General features: G+C 34.9%; 1 protein-coding gene across 1 annotated transcript; it reads left to right on the top strand.

The window, feature by feature from the left end:
* The first annotated feature begins 4232 nt into the window (after nucleotides 1–4232).
* On the top strand, nucleotides 4233–11833 carry LOC120626084 (midnolin homolog). Its single transcript, XM_039893372.1, has 5 exons — nucleotides 4233–4586; nucleotides 4717–4804; nucleotides 4938–6406; nucleotides 10643–10730; nucleotides 11399–11833. The coding sequence occupies exons 1-5, from the start codon at nucleotides 4387–4389 to the stop codon at nucleotides 11819–11821; spliced, it is 2268 nt and encodes a 755-aa protein (XP_039749306.1). The 5' UTR covers nucleotides 4233–4386; the 3' UTR covers nucleotides 11822–11833.
* Nucleotides 11834–21604: the final 9771 nt, after the last annotated feature.

The following is a 21604-nucleotide window of genomic DNA, read 5'->3' as shown; positions in this document are numbered from 1 at the left end:
TTTTACTGCTTCAACTCAGTATAGAGTTAGAATGTTAACCATTAAAACCGAAGTCAAAAAAACCCGCAGTCTGATTACGTATCTCTCACTAGCTACTTTCGATCAATTGTCTGTTGCTGTCGAACGTCACTTTTGTATAATTATTGCCGGTAATCACCCTGCCATGGTTCAGAAACATGGTCCTTAAACATGGGCCTCATAAGAAGGCTCAGAGTCTCTCAGCGGGCGATGGAGAGAGCTATGCTCGGAGTGTCTCTACGCGATCAAATTAGAACTGTGGAGATTCTTAGAAGGACCAGGGTTACCGACAGCTCAACGAGTCGCGAAGCTGAAGTTGCAATGGGCCGGGTACATAGTTCGAAGAAGGGGTGGACGTTTGGGTCCCAAGGTGCTTGAATGGCAGATCCGCACTGGTAAGCGCAGCGTTGGTCTATCGAACGAGGTGGACAGACGAAATGAAGCGCGTCACAGGTCGCCGCTGGATTCATGCGGCACAGAACCGTGGAATTTGGAACTCACTACAAACTATGTCCAGCAGTGGACATCTGTCGGTTGATATGATGAATCACCCTGCCGGTTTTAGGTATTTTTTATTGGTGCAAGCGGGCCTAATACAGCTGTTAGTGCGAATATCTCTACACTTATCTATATACAAAATTTTTTAACATTATTTGTCTTATATTGCTGGCCGGCCTTTAGTAAATTTCAACACTCTAGTTCTATAGGACCTATTAATGATACCATGAATGGTGTGGTTTTATATATTAACGTATTAAATGAAATCAAAATAAATTATATTTTATTTTTCTTAAAAATAACTACGATGTAGATAATTTTACATAGTCATAACAATGTTTATTCATTCATAGTGATTGTTTGTGATATTTTTTTGTTGATTACACATTAAAAATATTATGTTACTTATGTTAAGTAATTCAATTATTGCATGATGTCTTAGCAAAATGTAGTGGGATTTAGTTTTTTATTAGCTGGCTGTACGGCTCTTGATTCCAGCCTTATTGCCCAGTTAGTAAAATATTTTGCTAGAATTAACGTTTTTTTTGATTAATTTGCCAAAATGATCAAAATTTTTAATTTAACAAATTGCAAAGGATATGCAAATAGAGCATTTTTTTGCCGGCCTACAAAAATATAACTTTTATGTTAATGGAACTTATAGCAATACAAACATTTTATGTATTATTTATATTTTAATTCATCCGCTAAATCATTTTACTTCTTTAAAACTGAAACGATAAACAAATTATAGTCAAAGTTTTTTTCTATCTTATAATGAAAACCATGTTATTTTTTTACTTTTAAGCTTAAAGTATGATAAGCAAAACAACTGTAAAATAAAAATAATTTTTCCTTATTTAAGTATTGCATAAAGAATATATCTTCTTTTATTTGTTTATATTTATTTTATTAAACTTTGTTTTTTCTGTTTTGCCACTGCACGCTTTAAAATAATTGCTTTTATTATAGATAGGTGAGAAAATAGTAGTATACTAGAATTTAACTTCAGGAAAAGTAATCAACTTTATATTTTGTAAGCCGTCAAAAAGACACCCCTCGAAATATTGAAGTCCTTTGTATTATTAGCTTTTTATTGTTATTAATATGGTTATCACAAAATAAATATAATTAACTTGTTGTTCCGTGAGCACGTGAATGTTAAAATGGGTATGTACTATGTTCGCAAACCAACTGCTCAGCGCGACACTTCGGCTGATGTTTACAAAGTGAACATTTCCTTAGTCAAAGTTAAGAGTTATAACGTGACATTTATGTCAGACTCGTAACCTTGTCTTGTTTTACTTATTTCTCCAGACTGGGGTGAAGCTAAAACATAGTTTAAAAAGCTCTCAATTTTTTTGCTATTTTCTTTACGAATTTAGGCTTATGGACTATTGATAATATATCTGAAATCTTTTAAACGCTTAAAATATTTTATCTCGATTAATCGCAATCTAGGTAAAAAAAATCTAGCTTCAATGGTGAACGCTGCTGGCATCATTTAACAAATGGTGCCATTAGCGCTCACACTGGCCAAATATGTAAGCCAAATGTAGATAATAGATATATTATGTAGTAAATAAATTATTATTAGAGTAAATTTCTTTTCAACATTGTAGGTGAAGATATAGTCAGCTTTGCAGGTTCAAGAGCATAGTTAATACCCAGCTCTATTTTTATTCCTTTATTATTAAAAGCAATCATGGATTATAAAAATGTAATCGACACTGAACATTTCAATCGGTTTCACGTATGATCTTTAATGTGCGTTTCTTATAGATGGCGTAAGTAAGTGTGGGTATTCCCATTTCTGAGTTAATAAACAGGTTTGATTTGAAGTAACACTTTAATCATATTATTTGTAGGATAAATGATAAACTTAATAATTCGTAAATGTCCTTGTTTATTTTTTATTAGGTTTTGCACGCGTAAAAAAGACTTTCCGTCTATTTAACAATATCGTAGTTGCTGCGTGTAATAAGAACAACCCAATAAACGCATCTGGCCATTTATATTATGTATTAGTATAGTTATACATAGATTCTAACTTTTTTTTATTTTCACTTAGCTCATTATCTATTGTTGTCTATTTTTATGTTTACCTCAATTTATGATACTATCCCCCAAATTGCGAACGCTTAGGCGTTGAGATCGTCCTAACGAAAATTTCATTAACGAAAATCGACCCACTAATCGTCATGGCATATTTTTTATTTTTATTTTTTATTTTTTTATGGCATGATGTTGAATGAGCCAAACATTACACGATTAAAGTTATCAAATAAATGCAAATATGTGTCTATCTGTTGTCTTGACGAAATTGGGCACAGAGATGGCTTGCATTCAAAAGTATTCTACGCCCGGACATAGAATCCAGGACGCGGAACCTAGATGATGTTACCATTTCCACGGGAAAAACTACATAGGTGTATGGCTTAAAAGCAAGTGATCTTTTTGTATAGAGCTTTCATGCCAAGGACAAAAATAAGATGTTTTTAAGAAAATGAACTATTTCATGTTTTAATTTAAATGAAAAAAAATGTTCTTTGTCGATCGTTTTATAAAGTTATCAAGTTGCTGTGATAGATGTAAAATTTATGTTGTTTTTTTTATAAAATTGGTGGGTGCTGGGATAATAAAGGAGGTTGAGGACATATTTTGTTTAATTTGTAATCCCTTTCCTTCAATTGGTGGCAATTCTGTGTACAATACTACATGAATAAAATATTAATTAGTATTTTTTTTTAATTCACTACAAGCTGTAATCTCTTCTGGTGGTAATTGTTTATGCAGTCTAAAGATGGTAGTGGGCTAAACTGTCATGATTATGGTTTATTACAGTTATATTTACATACTGCTAATCGATTTATACGCCGTATGTTACCAGAACGCTAGATCGATTGGCCTAGTTTTGGCAACTAGCGGCCGAAGCCTCCCAAACCAGACAAAAATTAGTCTTGTCAAATTAGCTTACATATGAGACGTTGAGATAAGGACATCAGTACTTTTAGAACGGTATTAGAATGCGTTCCTTACATCTGACGGTTGTATTTTAAAACAATAATAACCTTTTAACAACGCAGTACCTATGGATTTTAAAAAACTGGTTATATTATTTAGTGACCATTGAATTTAGCGCAATATTAAAACGCATACCAATACACATTTTTGCAAGTTAAATTCGTAAATAAAGTTTTTCAGAAAAAACAATAATTTAGAATATTGAGTTTTTTCATTAAAGATTATTTAATTAGAACATTGTAATATCCATCGATTAAGGAAAATTATGTGTAAAACAAGATATTCGTACCAAATCGAAAATATTTACGTACGTTTTAAAAGTGTACAAATTATAGATTACGATATTGCTACTTTGATAAACCCATGAAGTTCCTTGAATTCTAAATTTCAAATCTCCCGCACAAAGCTTAAGTGACACAATAGTAGGTGACGTCAAAGCGTTTGATGTTGTCCATCTGGTTTACGCAGATTTTTTCTCAAAAGTAATACTAAATGGATTATTTTTGAAGAAATATTTATTGACTATATCAAATTTAATTTCAAATATTTTCAAACACTTTTATATTTTAACTATAAATGATTTACGAATTTTACACCAATAATTATCGTACAAAAACTATTTATACCGGAACGTAAAGTGAACATCGCTTCGCATCAGCTGTTGAAGAAAAAAAATAACGGGAAATCGGCGATGGAGATTGGCCACACCGCGGCCACATCAAATCTGGGGGTCTAGCGTGTGACCCTGTTATTTCTATCCTGCAATAAAATAGCTGTGTAATCCTATAAGTTGTGCATTGTTGAAATAGTTAAAAATCAAATTGTTGTGTAATTTATGTGTAAAACATGGAACGTGCAACTGGAACAGAAGTCTACGGGTGTGGCTCGCCCCATTCTACGGACATAACGCTAAATATACAAACGACAACGGGTGGCAATTTCTCCATCAGTCTGAACGGTAAAAACACAGTGGAGCATCTGAAGAAGCTCGTTTCAAAGAAACTTAAAGTGTCAAAGGATCGAATATGCCTTCTACATCGCGAAAGGTGAGTACGGAGGCGTCGGACGCCAAGCATCTATTGTTAAACATAGGTATCACGGAAATAAGTTGCGTCGATACGATGACGCATCCGCGTCCTTTGACACGATTATTGATAAATAATTTCGTGTTCGCAGACAACTGAGGGACGGAACCCTGGAGGAGAACGGTCTGCTAGACGGATCGCGTATTATTTTACTGCCGAGCGTCGAGACTGGCTTACTGGTGAGTACGTCACACAGTTTCGAAACTTAATTCAGTGCACCATGATAATCACGTGTTTCACAACAATGTATCAATAGCAGTTTATCATTTGCTGACTAATATCAGGTTCACTTTTTACATATCTCGTTTTCAGAGTCAAAGACCAGAAAACTCGGTGATGCAGGCATTAGAGTCCTTGAATGATACACAAGTGAATGACTTCCTCAGTGGCAAGTCACCATTGAATCTAACAATGAGACTGGGTGACCATATGATGCTCATTCAGCTTCAATTGTCAACATTGAATACCACAGCCTCCTCAATAGCGCAGCACCTGAGAAACACTCAGGCTAAAAATGCAGCGCGCACTAAGTGTGAATCCAAAGACACACCAAGCCCACAGGTCACTCCACAGAAATCCACACAGTCTGAGAATTCTGTTCCACGTAGTGAAAAGAGTAAACAGGAGGCTCAAAAAAGTGTTCTACAACAGCAGGATATAGATATGTTACAAAATGCTCTCGGCCTTTACCAGAAAATGACAGAAGAACAGTTTCAGTCCTCATCAAGTGATGATAAGGAAGAAATGGATACCACAAACTGTACATTAATAGATTTAACAGAAACATCTTTAGAGAATGAACAGTCCCCTATTAAATCTTTATCAAATTTGGTGTCTAGTCCAATCAATGTTTCTACCTCTGAAGGCAGAGAGGCTACACTAGGAACTTCAGTAAAGAATAGTTTAATAGACTTGTTGTCTAGTAATAAATCTGCCACTCTGGCCACCGACGCAGTGCCCTCTACTAGTGCTATGGCTGACAAAGCATGCCCAACAACTTCACATACACCAGATAGTTCAATCAGTGATGATAGTGACAACTTTTCTGATCAGAGCTCCTTTTTGGCTGAGAGCACAATTGATGAGTACCCAATGGAAAATCTGTTTAACAATGCAGTGGACAAAGGGTTGTTTGATGATCAGGACGAATCCATGATGGACAGAGAGATTTCAAACCTTGCCACCACAAGCCACGGAACCCAGGAGTCATCTGCTGGCCCATTGCCATCTTTCCAGAGTTTAAACGAGCCTTTAAAAAGCAAACGCTTCCAATACATGTTACATAAAACATCAAAATTCAAACATCCTATTGGCCTTAATAAACAAAAAACCTTTATTCAATCTGTTGTAAATAAACAGAAGAAGAAAACATCTAATCAAACTGAAACAAGTCCCCAGCCCTCTACATCTCGAACTGAACCATATGTGACAAGTGCTAAGAAACCTGTTCAAGTAATTGATGCCAGTGCAGACAATTCAACACCTTCAACGTCCAAGCAGGTTACCTTCAAGGCTCCAGATGCTCCAAAAAAACCACAGAGGGTATCACAAACCCCACCAGTAGACACTAAGGCTCTAATTGAAGCTTCAAAGAACTTGACGCAGAAGTTAAAGAAACTATCTAAGGAGGTTCTCACAAACAAGATTGATCTCAGAACACCTGAAGAGACTGATCGTGCTAAACTTGGCCCGGGAGCTGTTATCGAGACCATGAAGCATCATGGCAAGGGCATTTATTCTGGTACCTTCTCTGGCACTCTAAATCCAGCTCTCCAAGACAGGTAATGCATTTTTTGTAAATAAACTAATATAGTAGGGTGTTTCCTCATGTGTAGGTACTAGGTACAGTTCCCAACATTAATGCTAAATTATAATCTAAGGAACATAGAATCAAATCCAGGGACTTTGAACAAAATGTATTTATTTGAATAGGATTTTTTTAACTCTATATGTGATTCTTCATATATTATGATAATTTTTTTTTTTATTGTACAGACGACGATGTACAATTCTATTTGTCAACATTATAAACTACAAGTAATGCAAGGAGAGTTCATGATCTACATTACTAGGTACTAAGCTTATATTAGACTTGCAAACATGTCACTAAACAATGACTGACCAAAATTTGACTGAAACAAATAATGATAACTCATTTTAACTTGACCACTATCTAGACATCCCATAAAATAATTTGATTATCTATGCATATAAAAGAAAGTTGTGTTAGTTACACCATTTATAACTCAAGAATGGCCCAATTTTTGTGATATTTGATTTTTTTGGATTCCTCTTAGACAGGAATAGGATAAAAAGTATTAAAATATAACATTTATCAAAAAAAAAAAGTGATCCGCGGTACAAAGTTCTCCGGGACTGCTAGTTTTTGGATAATGGTTTTATTTTTGCATCAGTGATGTTCTTGCACATATAGTAAACTTTCAATATAATTTTTATGTTATTCTTCACGAAAACGACGCGTGCGACCCAATTAAAGCATACTTTTTCCACCTATACAAATACATACTTACATACAGATAAATAATATTAAAATGTCTGTTTGTAATTTGACTTTTTTACATGTGAAAGAATAGTTACAGCAGTATAAGATTGTTTCTAAACAATTATAATAGTATATTTTTATAAATTGTTACTAAATATTAACTAGTTATTGCCCGCTACTTCGTTTAGAAGACAGATATATGCTGTCACAATTTTTAGAATTTATAAATGTTTTAGAAACTCAAAAGGAATATTTTTCCCGTTTTACGACTTTTTCTCATTGATGCTCCGGTCAAATTTTTAATTTGGATCAGTGGTTCCTAAGATAAAATATAAAAACTATTTTTTTTAAATATAAGTTAACATTTAATGGCTTTGCTTGTGCTAAGGAGTTCATCTAAAATCTACTTCTATAGAGTTTTTAAAAAATCATACTTGTGTTCTTTGTTTTTGAAGCAATCTATATCTGTGACAGATTTTCGAAATTTGGTATAATGGCATTGGTTCAATAAAGTACCTCGATATGTGTTTTTTAATTAACCATCTGGTGTATTAAAGTTTGTATTGTAAAATTTTACGTATTAAATATTGTACTCTGACAAAGTCGCGTGCAATCATTACTTGTTATTGTTGTGTTATTGAGTTATTTGTCAAGTCCGCTAAATTTAATTGGATCAGCAAAATCAGCTGCAATTCATCATACAAGACAAATGACATACTAAACCTTTATTAGTAAAATCCATTACATTCTTATGATAGTTATTTCTTAACCAAAAAAAAGCAATAAATAGAGTATCAAATTGACACGTAATAAAAGTAGTTAAATGAACAGAAACAATTTTATTATGCAGTATGGAGAAAAATAGCAGTAAAACCAAGTTGTCAGAACTACGATTTGTCGGTCTTATCGCTACATAGCTAATGTGTTAAAGATAACTTCTCTAGCTTATAATATTGACGGCCGACTGGCGCAGTGGGCAGCGACCCTGCTTTCTGAGTCCAAGGCCGTGGGTTCGATTCCCACAACTGGAAAATGTTTGTGTGATGAGCATAAGTGTTTTTCAGTGTCTGGGTGTTTATATGTATTTTCTAAGTATTTATTTATATATAATTCCTAAAAATATTCATCAGTCATCTTAGTACCCATAACACAAGCTACGCTTACTTTGGGGCTAGGTGGCGATGTGTGTATTGTCTTAGTATATTTATTTATTTATTTATTTTATTCACCCAACAGGAAGGTTATTGTTTATCGACATTTGTTCGTTTGTATGTACGTATCCCCCCGTTATTTCCGAACTTAATAGACTAGCTGCGACAACCTCTCTCTCTCTCTCCCCCTTTTGACGACCTTCCTGGCGCAGGGGCGAGCGCTTTGGTTCTTTGTGGGAGATCCCGAGTTCGATACCCGGCGAGGTAGCGTTCCGGTACGATGTCGCGTAGAAACCGATTAGGCGTTTTAATATAACTGCCGTACCCCCTAAAAGGCTAATGCTCATTACCATCTTAGGCTGTATCATCACTGGATAGAAGCAGGAGATACTTTGCGGAATTCCATGATAAATTGTGAAAAATTAGCTTAATTTGCTATACTCCGCGAAAAGCGGGAGTATCTATTTGGTGTAAATTATAATTTCTTTAATCCTTATACTCCAGACCAAACAGATCTCAATGGGTACTCTAACAAACATTGTGGTAAAAACAGTGCTTATTTTGTAATTTTAAAGTGTCAGATTTTCTTAACTCATTGTCTTTTCAAGGAAAAGAAGAACCATTAAAAAATGAATGTTCTAGAGAGATTCTCCATACATTTGTATGGAAAATCCCGCCTACACCTTAAGAGAGTAACATACGGAAATTCAGAATGTTACCAACTAAAAAGATTTTAACATTACTGTTGTAATTTTTAGTACTCTATAATTGCTGATTTATAAATCCCTAGTATATTTTTATCACATAATTTAAATGAAATGAATCACTGAGAAAACCTTACTTTAAATAAACATTAGCTGAAACTGTGACATTTTTTAATAATTACATTTGATATAATAATAGTAGGAATATACAACGTGTAAATTAAAACCCTAATACTTCACAGGCTGTACTGTCTCTGAGACTTATATGTGAAACTGAAAACCTAATAGTTTTTGAGTAAACCACTGCCATAGTTTTTACTGAAAGAAATCAGACATAAACCTAACATAACATGCAAAATTAAAATCTCACTGACTCCTGACTTACTATACCCTATTTTTTTAACTTAACGGTTAACTTAACAATCTTTCTCATTGCTTGTTAGTGTAAAATCTTTAAAGGGCAGAACAAAAACGAGTGCATAAAAAATAAAAAAACATTTTCCTTAAAGAGGTATTACTATATTAATATTTTACATTTTATAAGTGAGGAAAAGATTTTTTAAACAACGAATTAAAAGTTTGGAAATAACCTGTACTTTTGTTAAATAAACAAATAAAATCTACAACAATAATATAATCCTCAAATGAAATCGTATCCAGAAAAAACTAGTTTTAACACTCAACAAGGAAATACTTATCAATTTCTTAAGCGAAACTGTAATAGATAAGAACTGTTTGTTTCATTTATCAACACATTACTGGCCCACTACAGATCACGAGTCTCCTCTCAGAATAAGAAAGGTTTAGAGTGGTAGACTTCACACGCCTTGCAGAACATTATGGAGAACTTTAAGGCATGCAGGTTTCCTCACGATGTTTTCCTAACGCCATTAAAGCAAGTAATATTTTATTTGCTTAAATTGAAAACGCACGAAACTCTGAGGTGCGTTCCGATCGAACTCTGTCCACCCGAAAGCGAGGCCGAAGCTCTAGCCATGAGGCTATCATCGCTTTCTTGTTTATGAAAATCATGTTACACTAAACCGGGGGGGTTATAAACCGTAGTTCTCATTTCATTTCTTACCAAAGGCTGGACCAGTTTTAATGTGCATGCATTACTAATTTTTCGGAGTTACCTGCGTTTTATGCAATCGAATAACACTTGCTTTAACGTAAAGGAAAACATCCTGATAAAACCTGCATGCCTGAGAATTCTCTATGGTATTCTCAATCCGCGTGGTTGGCAAGTCGCATCGTGGAGAAAGTCGCACTAAAAGGGATTTCTCCCCGGTGCCAACCACGCTGGCCAAGTCCAAGTGCGGTGGTGGACTTCACACGCCTTGGGAGAACATTACGGAGGACGCTCTGGCATGCAGGTTTCGCCTTTCGTACTTAACTTACATAATTTAATGGTTATGAACCCCTAGTAGACACCGCCCTGTCTGGAGACTTTTTCAGCGGGTGGTGGATTACGGCCTTAACCCCTTCTCATTGTGGGAGGAGACCCGTACCCTGTAGTGGGCCGGCAATGGGTTGATAAATGATACCATGATGTTGATCATGATGGTGAAGTGGCCAGGGTGATAACTCTTGTGCGCAGATAAAGACGACGTAAAAAGAAAAAATAATTAGGTTGTTTTTCTTTCAATTTAATTGCAGATTCGGACGACCAAAGAGGGATATATCTACAATAATCCACATATTGAACGACCTGCTGTGTGCCGCGCCGCCCATTGCCATATCAACGGTAAATATTGCATTATTTTCTGTTCACTGTTTACGTTGATACTATTTACACTCCGTCCGTTGCACTGATGGCAATATGGCAGTTCATTTAATAAACTTTTTTTTAAATTTACATGACGTATTATTAAAAATATATTTGAAAGTCAATTTTGTCAATAGTCAATAAATGTGTTTTCTTTTTAAATGTTAATTGTTTACATTATAAGAGAATAAATTTTAGTTCGTAAACATTGTAAAAATATTTAAAAACAAAAAAACACTGCCGCCAAGCGCGATGATAGCCCAGTGAGTAGGAGCATGACTTCACTTTGGGGGGCGCGTTCGAATCCCATCAAGTACCTCTATGTTCTCAAAGGTGTGTGTGGAGTCCACCAGTCCGCATTGGGCGAGCGTGGTGGACTACCGCCTCTCATTGTTGGAGGAGACCCGTGCCCTGTAGTGGGCCGGTAATGGGTTGATGTGATGAGAACATTATGTAGATCTCACAGGTATGCAGGTATTTTCCTTCACGGGTTGAAGAAGTTCAACCCGTGAAGGAAAATAATCAGTGAAGCTCCTACCCAATGCGCTATCACCGCTCCTTAGATTAGACTCACAATTACACTAGTAATAGAGCCCCTTAAAAGGATTTAAGGAACAAGTGTTATGTTAGTTTGAACATATTTCCAGAAGGAGCCAAATTTCTGTACAGCCAATGGCATCGAGGATCATTCAAAATGCCTCGGCTGCAATGTGCTCCCGTGTCCAGACGGGCACTGCCAAGGACACCTACAATCCGTACCGGACAAGTGCACTTGCACCCGCAAAAACTGCCATTGCATTCGACTCAACCCGAACATCTGCATCTTCTGCGACAGGAGACCCGACCTCTTAGCCGGCAGGATATGCAAGAGCTGCGACTCAGCCAAATCCCTAGAGCTCGAGAACACCAAGACGAAGTGCAAACTCGAGCAGCTGAGACTGGTGATGCAACAGAAAAAGCAAAGGAGGGAGGCCCGCAAGCTCAAAACCCTCCCGTACACCACACCGCAAAGTATTTCGCCCCCGAAGAAGGCAAGTGTGGTCAACGAGGAGATAGACACAGTTGGCTAACACGATTGTTTTGTAGTTTTTTTTAGTTTCTGCATTGTCTCTAGATGTTGGCAGAGGGCATTTGGACGTTGGTGAACTAAATTGTACTCAGTTGGTACAGCAACACGAAAACCAAGAGTTGAATGTAATTGAAGATTGCATGATTCAAAAACCAACATAAAAAATCCCTGTGCTGTTAATCTTTAAAAAAATTAATTCCTTAGTCCCGGTTTTTAAATTCTTTTAAAAACTAGTCTGGGAAAGCAGAATACTAAAGAGGACAGTATTGTTTGTTTTTGCAGAACGAAAAACCTTGAAATCTGTTTTGTTTTAATCTCCTAAGTTAACTTAGACGCGTACTGAAATAAATTCGATGTGCACTAGTAACGTAAGTCGCTTCAGCACTACAAATGAAGTGTGAAACCTTGGCCCTGATTTTCTATGTGCTAAAAATCTTAACTAATTGTCAAAATTATTTTGTGACGCACATTTTGACGCAAACATACATGTGCTGTCAGTTTTAACGTCAGATTGGTCAAGTGTTACGATCAGAAAGTGACAGAGCAACAGGGCCCTTGTTATATATTCTAAATTACCATATTTAATAGTATCGAGGAGTAGACATTAAAAATTAAGTGCTATTAACGCATGTACAAATGGACGGAATATAAATTAGCGAAATCTTAGTTGATAATTTAAGTAAAGCGTTGTCTTCACGAGCGAGTCTATCGCGGCGGTTCCGCTGTCAAATTGTATGACGATCAATCGTTTGAGATGTTATTAACTCTGGCTTCTTTTTCTCTATGTCATTTAATTAATAATAACACGGAATGCTTTTTGTGACGTAAGTTCCCAAACTTTTCCATGTAAGTATTCTAGGTTTTTACGTAACAAATTGTAGCTTGGAGTGTGTTAAGGATATAATGTATAAGAGAAACAAGGCCTTGAAGTCTACGACCTGTGGCGCATCGGTAAGCAGCATTATAGAAGATTCAAAGTTCGATTTCGGCAACGCACCGCGATGTTTAACTGCTTTTGCCAATCCTCTTTACCACCTTGGTAAACCAGCCATTCATATTGTATTATAAAAATTATAAAAATTTAATACCCGTATCTTCCCATGTCGTTAGTATTAATGAATTAAAAATAAAAAATAAATTGCGATTTCGTCTATCCAAATTAAAATGACAAAGAGATAGATCTCACATTAAATCGCCTTTAATCCTAAGCCCTGGGATGATGAAGGATTATTTGTCAAATAAAGTAGCTTGTACAGGAATAATTAAGAGATAGATATAGTTCTACTAGTTGCATCTTTGTATTACTTAGATGAATCTAGTGAAAACTCTATATATGCTTATTAAAATTTAAAAAAAAATTAACTCTAGATATAGATATGCTCTACGCTCATTGGCGAGATGTGTCCTTCTAATAAATATATAGTAACATAGTTTTAGGTGTCAGGGCATATCTATGGTTCAATTCTTTGCCATAGTTATACTGTAATGACGCAGCGACTTCCTCGCTCGTGTAGACTCCGCCTAATCGCATAGGGTATATGATTGATGTTGCCTGGTGCGGACAGAGTGGAGTTTTGTTGTTATATTTTAGATTATATTTTATTATTTTATTGGGACAGACAACTTTTTTTTTTTAGACACGTGTACCTAGTTGATTTTGAGATCGCTGTTGATTCATGTACATTTTAATTATTATTTTTTTATACTAAGGATTATTCGTCACCTTTTTTTACATGAAGTTCATGAATTTCGCCTTCCGATACAATGTGTACCTAAATTAAATTGCATCTTAGCTGAAATCCATAGAAAGTACTTTGGCTTTGCTCAGACTTAAGACAGCTGAAACAAAGTTATGTGTCTGACATAAGTCTTATCTAATTTAACTCTTGAGTAAAATCAACTGTCGAACTACGCTCTATCTGACTTATTAATAAACGTTACGAGGTATTTTTCACGCTCTGCTATTTGATACCGATTAGGTCTCAGCCGTAGACGTAACGTTTGAGATGAGCATATAGCGAGTCAACTTCTTAATACAATTCTCATTGAACGTAGCGGCGCGCAAGTAAAGCCGAGTCGGGCTACCACAACGGTTAGCGGGAGGGGACCTATCACACCCGACAGACGGCTCACTATATAACTACATGTAGTCTAGAGAGGACGAAGTCCACGTTAATACTATTGTGCGTAAAAAGCGGTGATAGCCTAGTTGGTATGGCTTCCGCTTCCCTTTTGGGGACCTGGTTCAACCCTGGCACGCATCTCAACGTCTCTAAATTATGTGCATATTGAGCAATTAAATGTCACTGGATTTAACGGTATAGGGGAAGCTTGTGAGGAATCTTGCATGCCTGAGAGTTCTCCATAATGTTTTCGATGGCGTTTGAAGTCTACCTATCTGCACTTGGCCAACATGGTAGACTACGGCCAAAACCCTTCTCATTCTATGAGGACACCCGTGCCGTGTGGTGGGACGCTAATTTGTTAATGATAATGTACTCTTCTGACTTGAGACTTACTAAAAATTCACGAGTTGGCATGAAACGTATAAAAACGCACGTAGGATAACAACTGGGTATGCGCTTCTAGGCGCACATCATTAGCAACCAATTGTGTGCACGTAGTCCACCACGAACACGAACATTATGGAGAACTCTCAGGCATGTAGATGTTGTCCTTCACCGTTAAAGCAAGTGATATTTATTTGCTTAAGATAAATTAGAAAATTTTGGGGTTCGAACTTCATGTTTTATTAGAAATTAATTGGCACTGTTATTTTTAGTTGTTTCTTTGTTTTTTTCCTTTACTTACTAAAAGAAAAAAAAAGTTGTTAAAATAAACGTTTTCCTTTATATACCCGACTTTTTAGTTTTTTTTTATTTATTCTTTATTATTACTTACTTTAAGGCGGCCCTAGCCAGCCGCATCTCCATAAGTATGGATTTATTATAAATTCTTCTAAATACCAAGCAAGATGTTGTTTTATTTTCGCATAACCTATCACTCTATGACGTATGTTCACAGAGGTGAGGTGTATACATAAATAAATAGATTTATAACTTATGTAAGTTGCCGTCGATTTAGCTTGATTTTTTTTAATGGATCATTTATTATGGTATAAATTAATATCATTGCAATGAACTGAAACCAAAAGATAATTTTTTGAATAACAACTCTTTTGGGACAACATCATACTTGTAATTTTTTAGAGACTAACTTTTATTTTTAAGGTTTTTTTTGTAAATACAAATAAACGTTTTCTTTCTTTTTAACAAATGCAACTTGAACGCAGCACTGATAGGCCCCATACGAGGTGGAGGGATGACATCAAAAGAGTCGCACGGAGCCCCTGGACCCAAGCTAGTATAAGACAAGACGGTATTTGGAACTCCCTACAAAATACCTATGTCCTGCAGTGGGCATCCATTGATTGAAGATGATAATGATGAATGCAGATAAAGCTATATCTTGCTTAGTTTAGGGAATGTTATAATTGTAGAATGATTATAACTTTTGAATGGACATACGCCTGGCTAGGGCCACCTTAATAGCGAATACTTAATACACCAATACATACTTGATGCAATAAAAATCCTATGAATATATATTGCGTTACCTACTGCTAGCTTTGTACATTGTATGTAATTAAAGTTAAATATAGAAGTGCTTTCCTTATCATTTGTAAAATATTTAAACTGCAGTCTAGTTTGATAACTTTGATATCATTACTAATGTAGATAACACTGAAAGTTAAAAAATATATTTTATTCATTTAATAGTAACATATTCATAGTTATTTATGCAACTGTTTTATAACAAATCGTTGGTTTGATAATAGTAACACATGAGTGTTATACCTCGTTAATACGTTTGCATACAAGATAAATAATAAATTCTTTTTCGTAAATGAAAATATTCTTATTTTGAAATTCATCCAAATACCACGCATCCAGCAGTTAGAATATGTCTGTCTGTTGAGTTTTTACTCAACCTTTGAGCAGAAGAAATCGAAATCATTTTGCATGAAATTATGGTAATTAAGGCATTGGCTGTTTTAACAGTTTTTAATTGTTTCAGAATCTTTTATAGAGAACTTAATACTATAAGTAACACTGACAGTTAAAAATGTATTTTGTTGCATATTTCTTGCTTTATGCGTAATTTCTTTATCTGTTTCCAATTTATGTGTGTACACGATGACTTTTTTAATCTTACAACGATATTATAATTTTGACGTCAGGCAAAGCATTACTTATCAAACTAGACTGTATATTTATGCTTGTAAGGGTTAGAATATAGTTTCTGAACTGATGCAGTTTGTGTATTAAACTGATTATAAGAGATGTAATATTTTGTGCATACACATTATGATGATTTTAAAATTATTTAATGATTGGACACTAAAGTTTAATTTGTGCTAAAAATTGTATCTCATCAACCATATAAGAAGTTTATTTTAAATTTAATACCGGTTCCATTTACACGACAACATTCGCTTGCGCAGCAATGAAATGGACGCTTATAAAGTAAGCAGCGGACGCGAACGCAAAAACTAATAGCGAGCGCAGATGTTACGTCCGTAACCCCTTCTTCTCATGTTGGTCCCTTCCAAACATTGGTAACTGTTAGGTTCGACACGTTGGAGATGACATTAGTTAACTCTAGGTAGAGCCATCTTATTCGAACGCCCGGCTATTGTGCGAAAGAGATGCAACAAAGTCGGAAGCATTTTTAATCTATTCTTTAATGGCGCGGGTTATATTTCCAAAGAAAAAACATACACAGAACGAACAATTCTCGCCGTTGGCGCCAGTGATAATTTGCCGATCTTTGGTGACAACGCGTGGAGCTGAAAATGTGTTGCGTTGTGATTGGTCAAAACATTTTCGCGTTTACGATAATATCATCTGCGCAGATTACTTAGTTGTAAATTATAGAAGTGGTAGTTTGTACTTTATTAATGCCATTATTGTTTTACGCAAATCTCTAAAATAAATAATTGGCAAGTCTTTTTTAGATGCCCAACTTTATGAAGTGGAAAACAATCCCTTATAAACTGCGAAACATTTCGTAGTAGCATACGCAGCAACACGTACTATAACGTGCAGCCCCAGCCAAGTGTACATCAATCTGATACGTTATTGTACACCCGCATGTTCCTGTATGAACACCGGCAACCACTATTCACTTATATTAATTCTCGGAGGAGCGCCATAACAAAAAGCTATACTAATCCTAAAGTAACTCTAAAATAGCACTAGGCTGTTCACAAAGAACATGTTGAAATAGATGGCACCGCTTCTAGATGTGCCAATTTTAGAGATTTGTGCACAACAAAATTACTAAATACTATTTTGCTGATCGTTTAATAAATATTGCTGTTGTAGTAAAAATAAAATAACGAGATAAGAATTTTAGTGTACAAGGGCTTATATTTTATTATTAGGAATATGTATTAAACAACTGACCAAGTCCGCGTCAACGAGCAATAATTAAATTACATTCTAAAATATCTATTTCCTCAGCCTCAATTTTTTTTACATATTCTGATAAATGTATAAAAATTTTTTTTTATAATAAATAGTAAATATTCTCCCATTGGTCAAAACATTTCACTACCACTTCTTTTTTTAAATTCGGCAATAATGCTTTACACAAACGTAGCTTAGTTTTGTGCTTTTATAAAAGTATCTCAATTTATTTTGTTTTTACCTTCCTAGGTACGACTCGCACTTGGTCGGTTTTTTAAAAATATACTTAGTCTTCTTTAACGTGGTTAAGAGAATAAGCTATTACGTGTACTATCTAATATTTAGTATTTTTGATTTTGCACACACCGACTCGGCTGAAATTATAGTAGGTATTGAAAATGTGAGCTTTGTCACAGTTTAAAATAACACTTTATAACACATGAAATAAAGCACAAATTCTTATACTTTAATTTGAGTCGAGTTGGTTTGGCCAGTTTGAGCTATATGGTTCCGACTCCTTTTTTATTCGATGCACTGAGTTCTGACAGAGAGGTGAAGATAAAAAATAAGGGCTCAAATACTCTAGGCACGCCTAAAGCCGGCTTTGGGAAAGTATCATGTATAATTACTGTCGTTTTTGTGTCACAGACAAAAACAAATTTCATATTAAAATATTTATTTAATTTTTTTTTTTATAGATTTGTGTGCTATGAAGTCGTAGCACAATTACCGGTAAAAAATATATATTTAAAAAAAAAAGTTATTTTTATACTGCCGGCTACACTTAGTTAACGGTAATTGCCCGATGCCAGTGAAGTGAGCATATCAATAGATGTACGGTTGGATTGCCTTAGGATGAATCCATCATACAACAAAGCACTAAAGTTTAGATCTAACCAAGACTTTTAACCTGCGTCCACAGCGGCATTCTGCGTTCTGCGAGCAACAATGCAAATATGCGCCTCCTTATTTCTTGTAATTGGTCACAGATCAGGTCAGACGCCTTGAATTATTTATATATTTTTAAAGACGTACTTATTACGCCTTTGTTCAGATACTAATATTTTGACGTACCTAAATTTTTAACCGCTTTTGTCGGTAATAATTTTGTTTTTTGTTTGTATATTGAATTTCATTAAGTCGTTTTAAAATCGTTCAAGTGGCAAGATATGATTTGCATTTTTAAAAAGTGCGTCAAATCATTTATGCATTAAAAACATTTTACCAATCATAAACGCGCAGTATCTAACGCTTGCTAGGAAAAAAGACTGTTTACTGTCTGTTTGAATAAGGAAACGTGGAACTGAAATTCTCTTAACTTGGGAGTTTTGCGTACCGCAAGTCACCGCCAAGTTATAACCTGTAACGCGCGTCAGGTTTCTTTTATCTGAACACAGCCTTAGCTTGTGCTCTTTGTGTTTTTGTTTCTTTATGCCATACTTTATAATTCTAAACACAAATTATAATCCAAGAGCCAATCAAGTGTTTCTAAGAAACTTTTTTTCAAAAGCGTGACCTATTTTGCCCAAATAACATTGACAAGATCAACCTAAGAAAGAGATCAGGTGACTATTTGAACCAGGATTCTGATAAAAAAGCAATAATATTTCATTACATAGCCGATGACAAAGTGCCTATTGATGTGTGTAAATTAAACAAATAAGTGTTGTGCCATGAGTGTTTGAATTCCAAGTTATGTGTGGCATTTCTTTTATAGTTCGAGAGCTGGTCAACGTTTAAATCAGTGTGATTTGTCCTAATTTTCGTGCAAACAAGTGCATTCTCGCGACCTGTCATCTCAATTCAACACCCATACGGTAACGGGCACCAATTGTCAAATTTTGATTTACCTACCTAATGAACTGTTCTGTTCTAAATGTATAGATAATATGTTGTGTATACAAATTAATGATAATGCGAAAAAAATTTGCAAAAAAGGTAAAAAAATTTGGAAAAGTTTGACCTAAAAACAATCCCTGCAACTTCCCGCTAATTCCATACTTATTTTGTTCTTCGAGCTCAAAAGTCTGATAGAAGTTTCATAAAACATTGTTTTTTAATTATCTAATTGCTATAACTTTTGAACGAATCATACGATTGTCACGTTCATAGAAAATCTAAGTTTAGTGAAGCCCTTTCAAATGCCAATTGCGATCCAATCGGTCAAGCCGTTCAAAGTTGTGAGAGGTTTACATAAACACACACACACACACACACAAACAAACAAACAAACATACATACATACATACATACATACAGACATGATGACACCATCGCGAGAATAGTCAGGAAAGCTTTCTAGGACCTCAAAACGTCGACATCTGATGAAAACTCGCTTGCTAGGTATAGATCATACATTTTTTTTCCTTTTATATAGTAGCAAGAAAGCACCTTTAGACTATACAATGTTATTTAATATAATTTTTTCTTTGCGAAATGCAGTACACTTTGCGATTTGCAGTGCAGTATTTTCATGCGATGCGAGATTATTAGGGCGATACATTTTTTACATGTTTTGTTTTTGGTGGCATTTAATCGCAAAACCAAGTTTCGGTAAAATTGACAAAAATAAAACAAAAGTATATCCGAATGGTCACTACGACTAGAACGAAGACCAGCTCTCGGACTAATATTGTAGGGATGGGACTTCTTACCGATCTGGAAATATTAAGATCTCATTGACCCTATTATGTAATTATTGTATCTTGTATATATCCTTCGTAATATTGTGTTTGTATCTTCGTTACCGTATCCATGAGAGATATGTAACTAAAAAATGATTTTTTTTTCGTATCATCCAACTAAGTTCTACAGAGTGTTAACAAATCGCCAATTGGGTTTCTTTGGTCCTTGTATTTTTGCATGTATAGTAAGAAAAATAAAGTTACTTACCTACTTAAAATGGTATTTGATTCGCACTCCAGACTCCATATAAATAAAATTTCAGGTACTGCACGTTTAACAAATGTGTCACATCTCGATTTCAGTCATTCCCAGTTTTTTTATAGTAATCATTTTCGTGGAAAACCATCGCCTAGAAAAAGCAACACACGCAAGCATCTACCTGAGGCGAAAGTTTTAAGCCTCATGTGCCTGTAATTTAAAAAAAAAAAAATTTCCTTCGGAATACAGCAATTAAGCTCAGCGACAGTAAGAAGAATGGTGGCTGTACTTCCCCGAACGAGCTATGACCAAAAGCCCTACTACTACTAGGTACATGTTTAATGTTATTGTATAAAAAAAAACTTTCATTATGATTTGTTTATTTTATAGACATGTAGTATGATGTGGTACGTAGATACAATACTAATTATCAGTTATCATAAGAACAATGGAAATATTTCCAACAATATTTTAATATTATTTACTTATCCATTCTAATGATATGAATATTGAATATATCAAACATTTAGAACAAGAGAATTACTGATTGCATATACATAATTGTTTTTCCAATTTCTAATGCAACATTAGCTTAAATCTATGGTTCCGACTCGGCTGAGGCATATCGTTACTTATTGAAATACCAATTTCTCGCTAACCGTACCGATACCTCTATTTTAAACGGTTTTTGGCATAGCCATAAAATGGCGGGCACAAACCAACCAATCATAACGCACCATGCTGGTTAAATTTTATCTAGTCTCGACATTGGTCGCAAGTAGGATATGTACAACCGAATCAGCTCCTGTTTAGAAATATTACTATGAAGTCTCACAGTGCATTCAAGTCTCAAGCAACTATAGGTTTCTACTTCGTCATAATCGTCTTTCAAAAAAGTATAAATCGTTGAAGTGAATAAGGTATTTTGTCCTTGAATCAAACGTGACGCTGTATAACTAACCTCTATTATACTTTAGCACGCATAGAGTACAGTGTTAGGTAAAGACAATTTGGGCATATTTCACACCCCGCCGCTTCAGCTTCAAAAACCAATTAAAATGTTACTAAAGAGTAGGTGATCTAAGATAATAATTTTTTGGTTAAATGTTTTGTTTTTATTATTTTGGAATTTTTACTTGTTTTTATTATTATTGTTTTTTCTTTAATTGTTAATTTTATATAGCTTATTTTAATGTTATATTTTTTGTAATTACTTGTTGTTGTTCAATTCTTTTAATAGCCCCGGGGAGACAAATTGCGGAACTGTAATGTCTTCACGGGGTGACAAATGCAACTTTTTTTCTCAGAAATACAATGCAAAGAAAACTCAAGCCAAAGCTGGTTTTTCGGTAATATGTTCGAGATGGAACTTACTATGCGTATATGCACTGTGAAGAAAACACCTACATGTTTATATTTGTATAAATTCG

The sequence above is a fragment of the Pararge aegeria genome, chromosome 8 (assembly GCF_905163445.1).
Source record: "Pararge aegeria chromosome 8, ilParAegt1.1, whole genome shotgun sequence".
Lineage (NCBI taxonomy): Eukaryota > Metazoa > Arthropoda > Insecta > Lepidoptera > Nymphalidae > Pararge > Pararge aegeria.
Note: the sequence above shows the minus strand (reverse complement) of the source record. Positions and strands in the feature narration are given on the sequence as shown.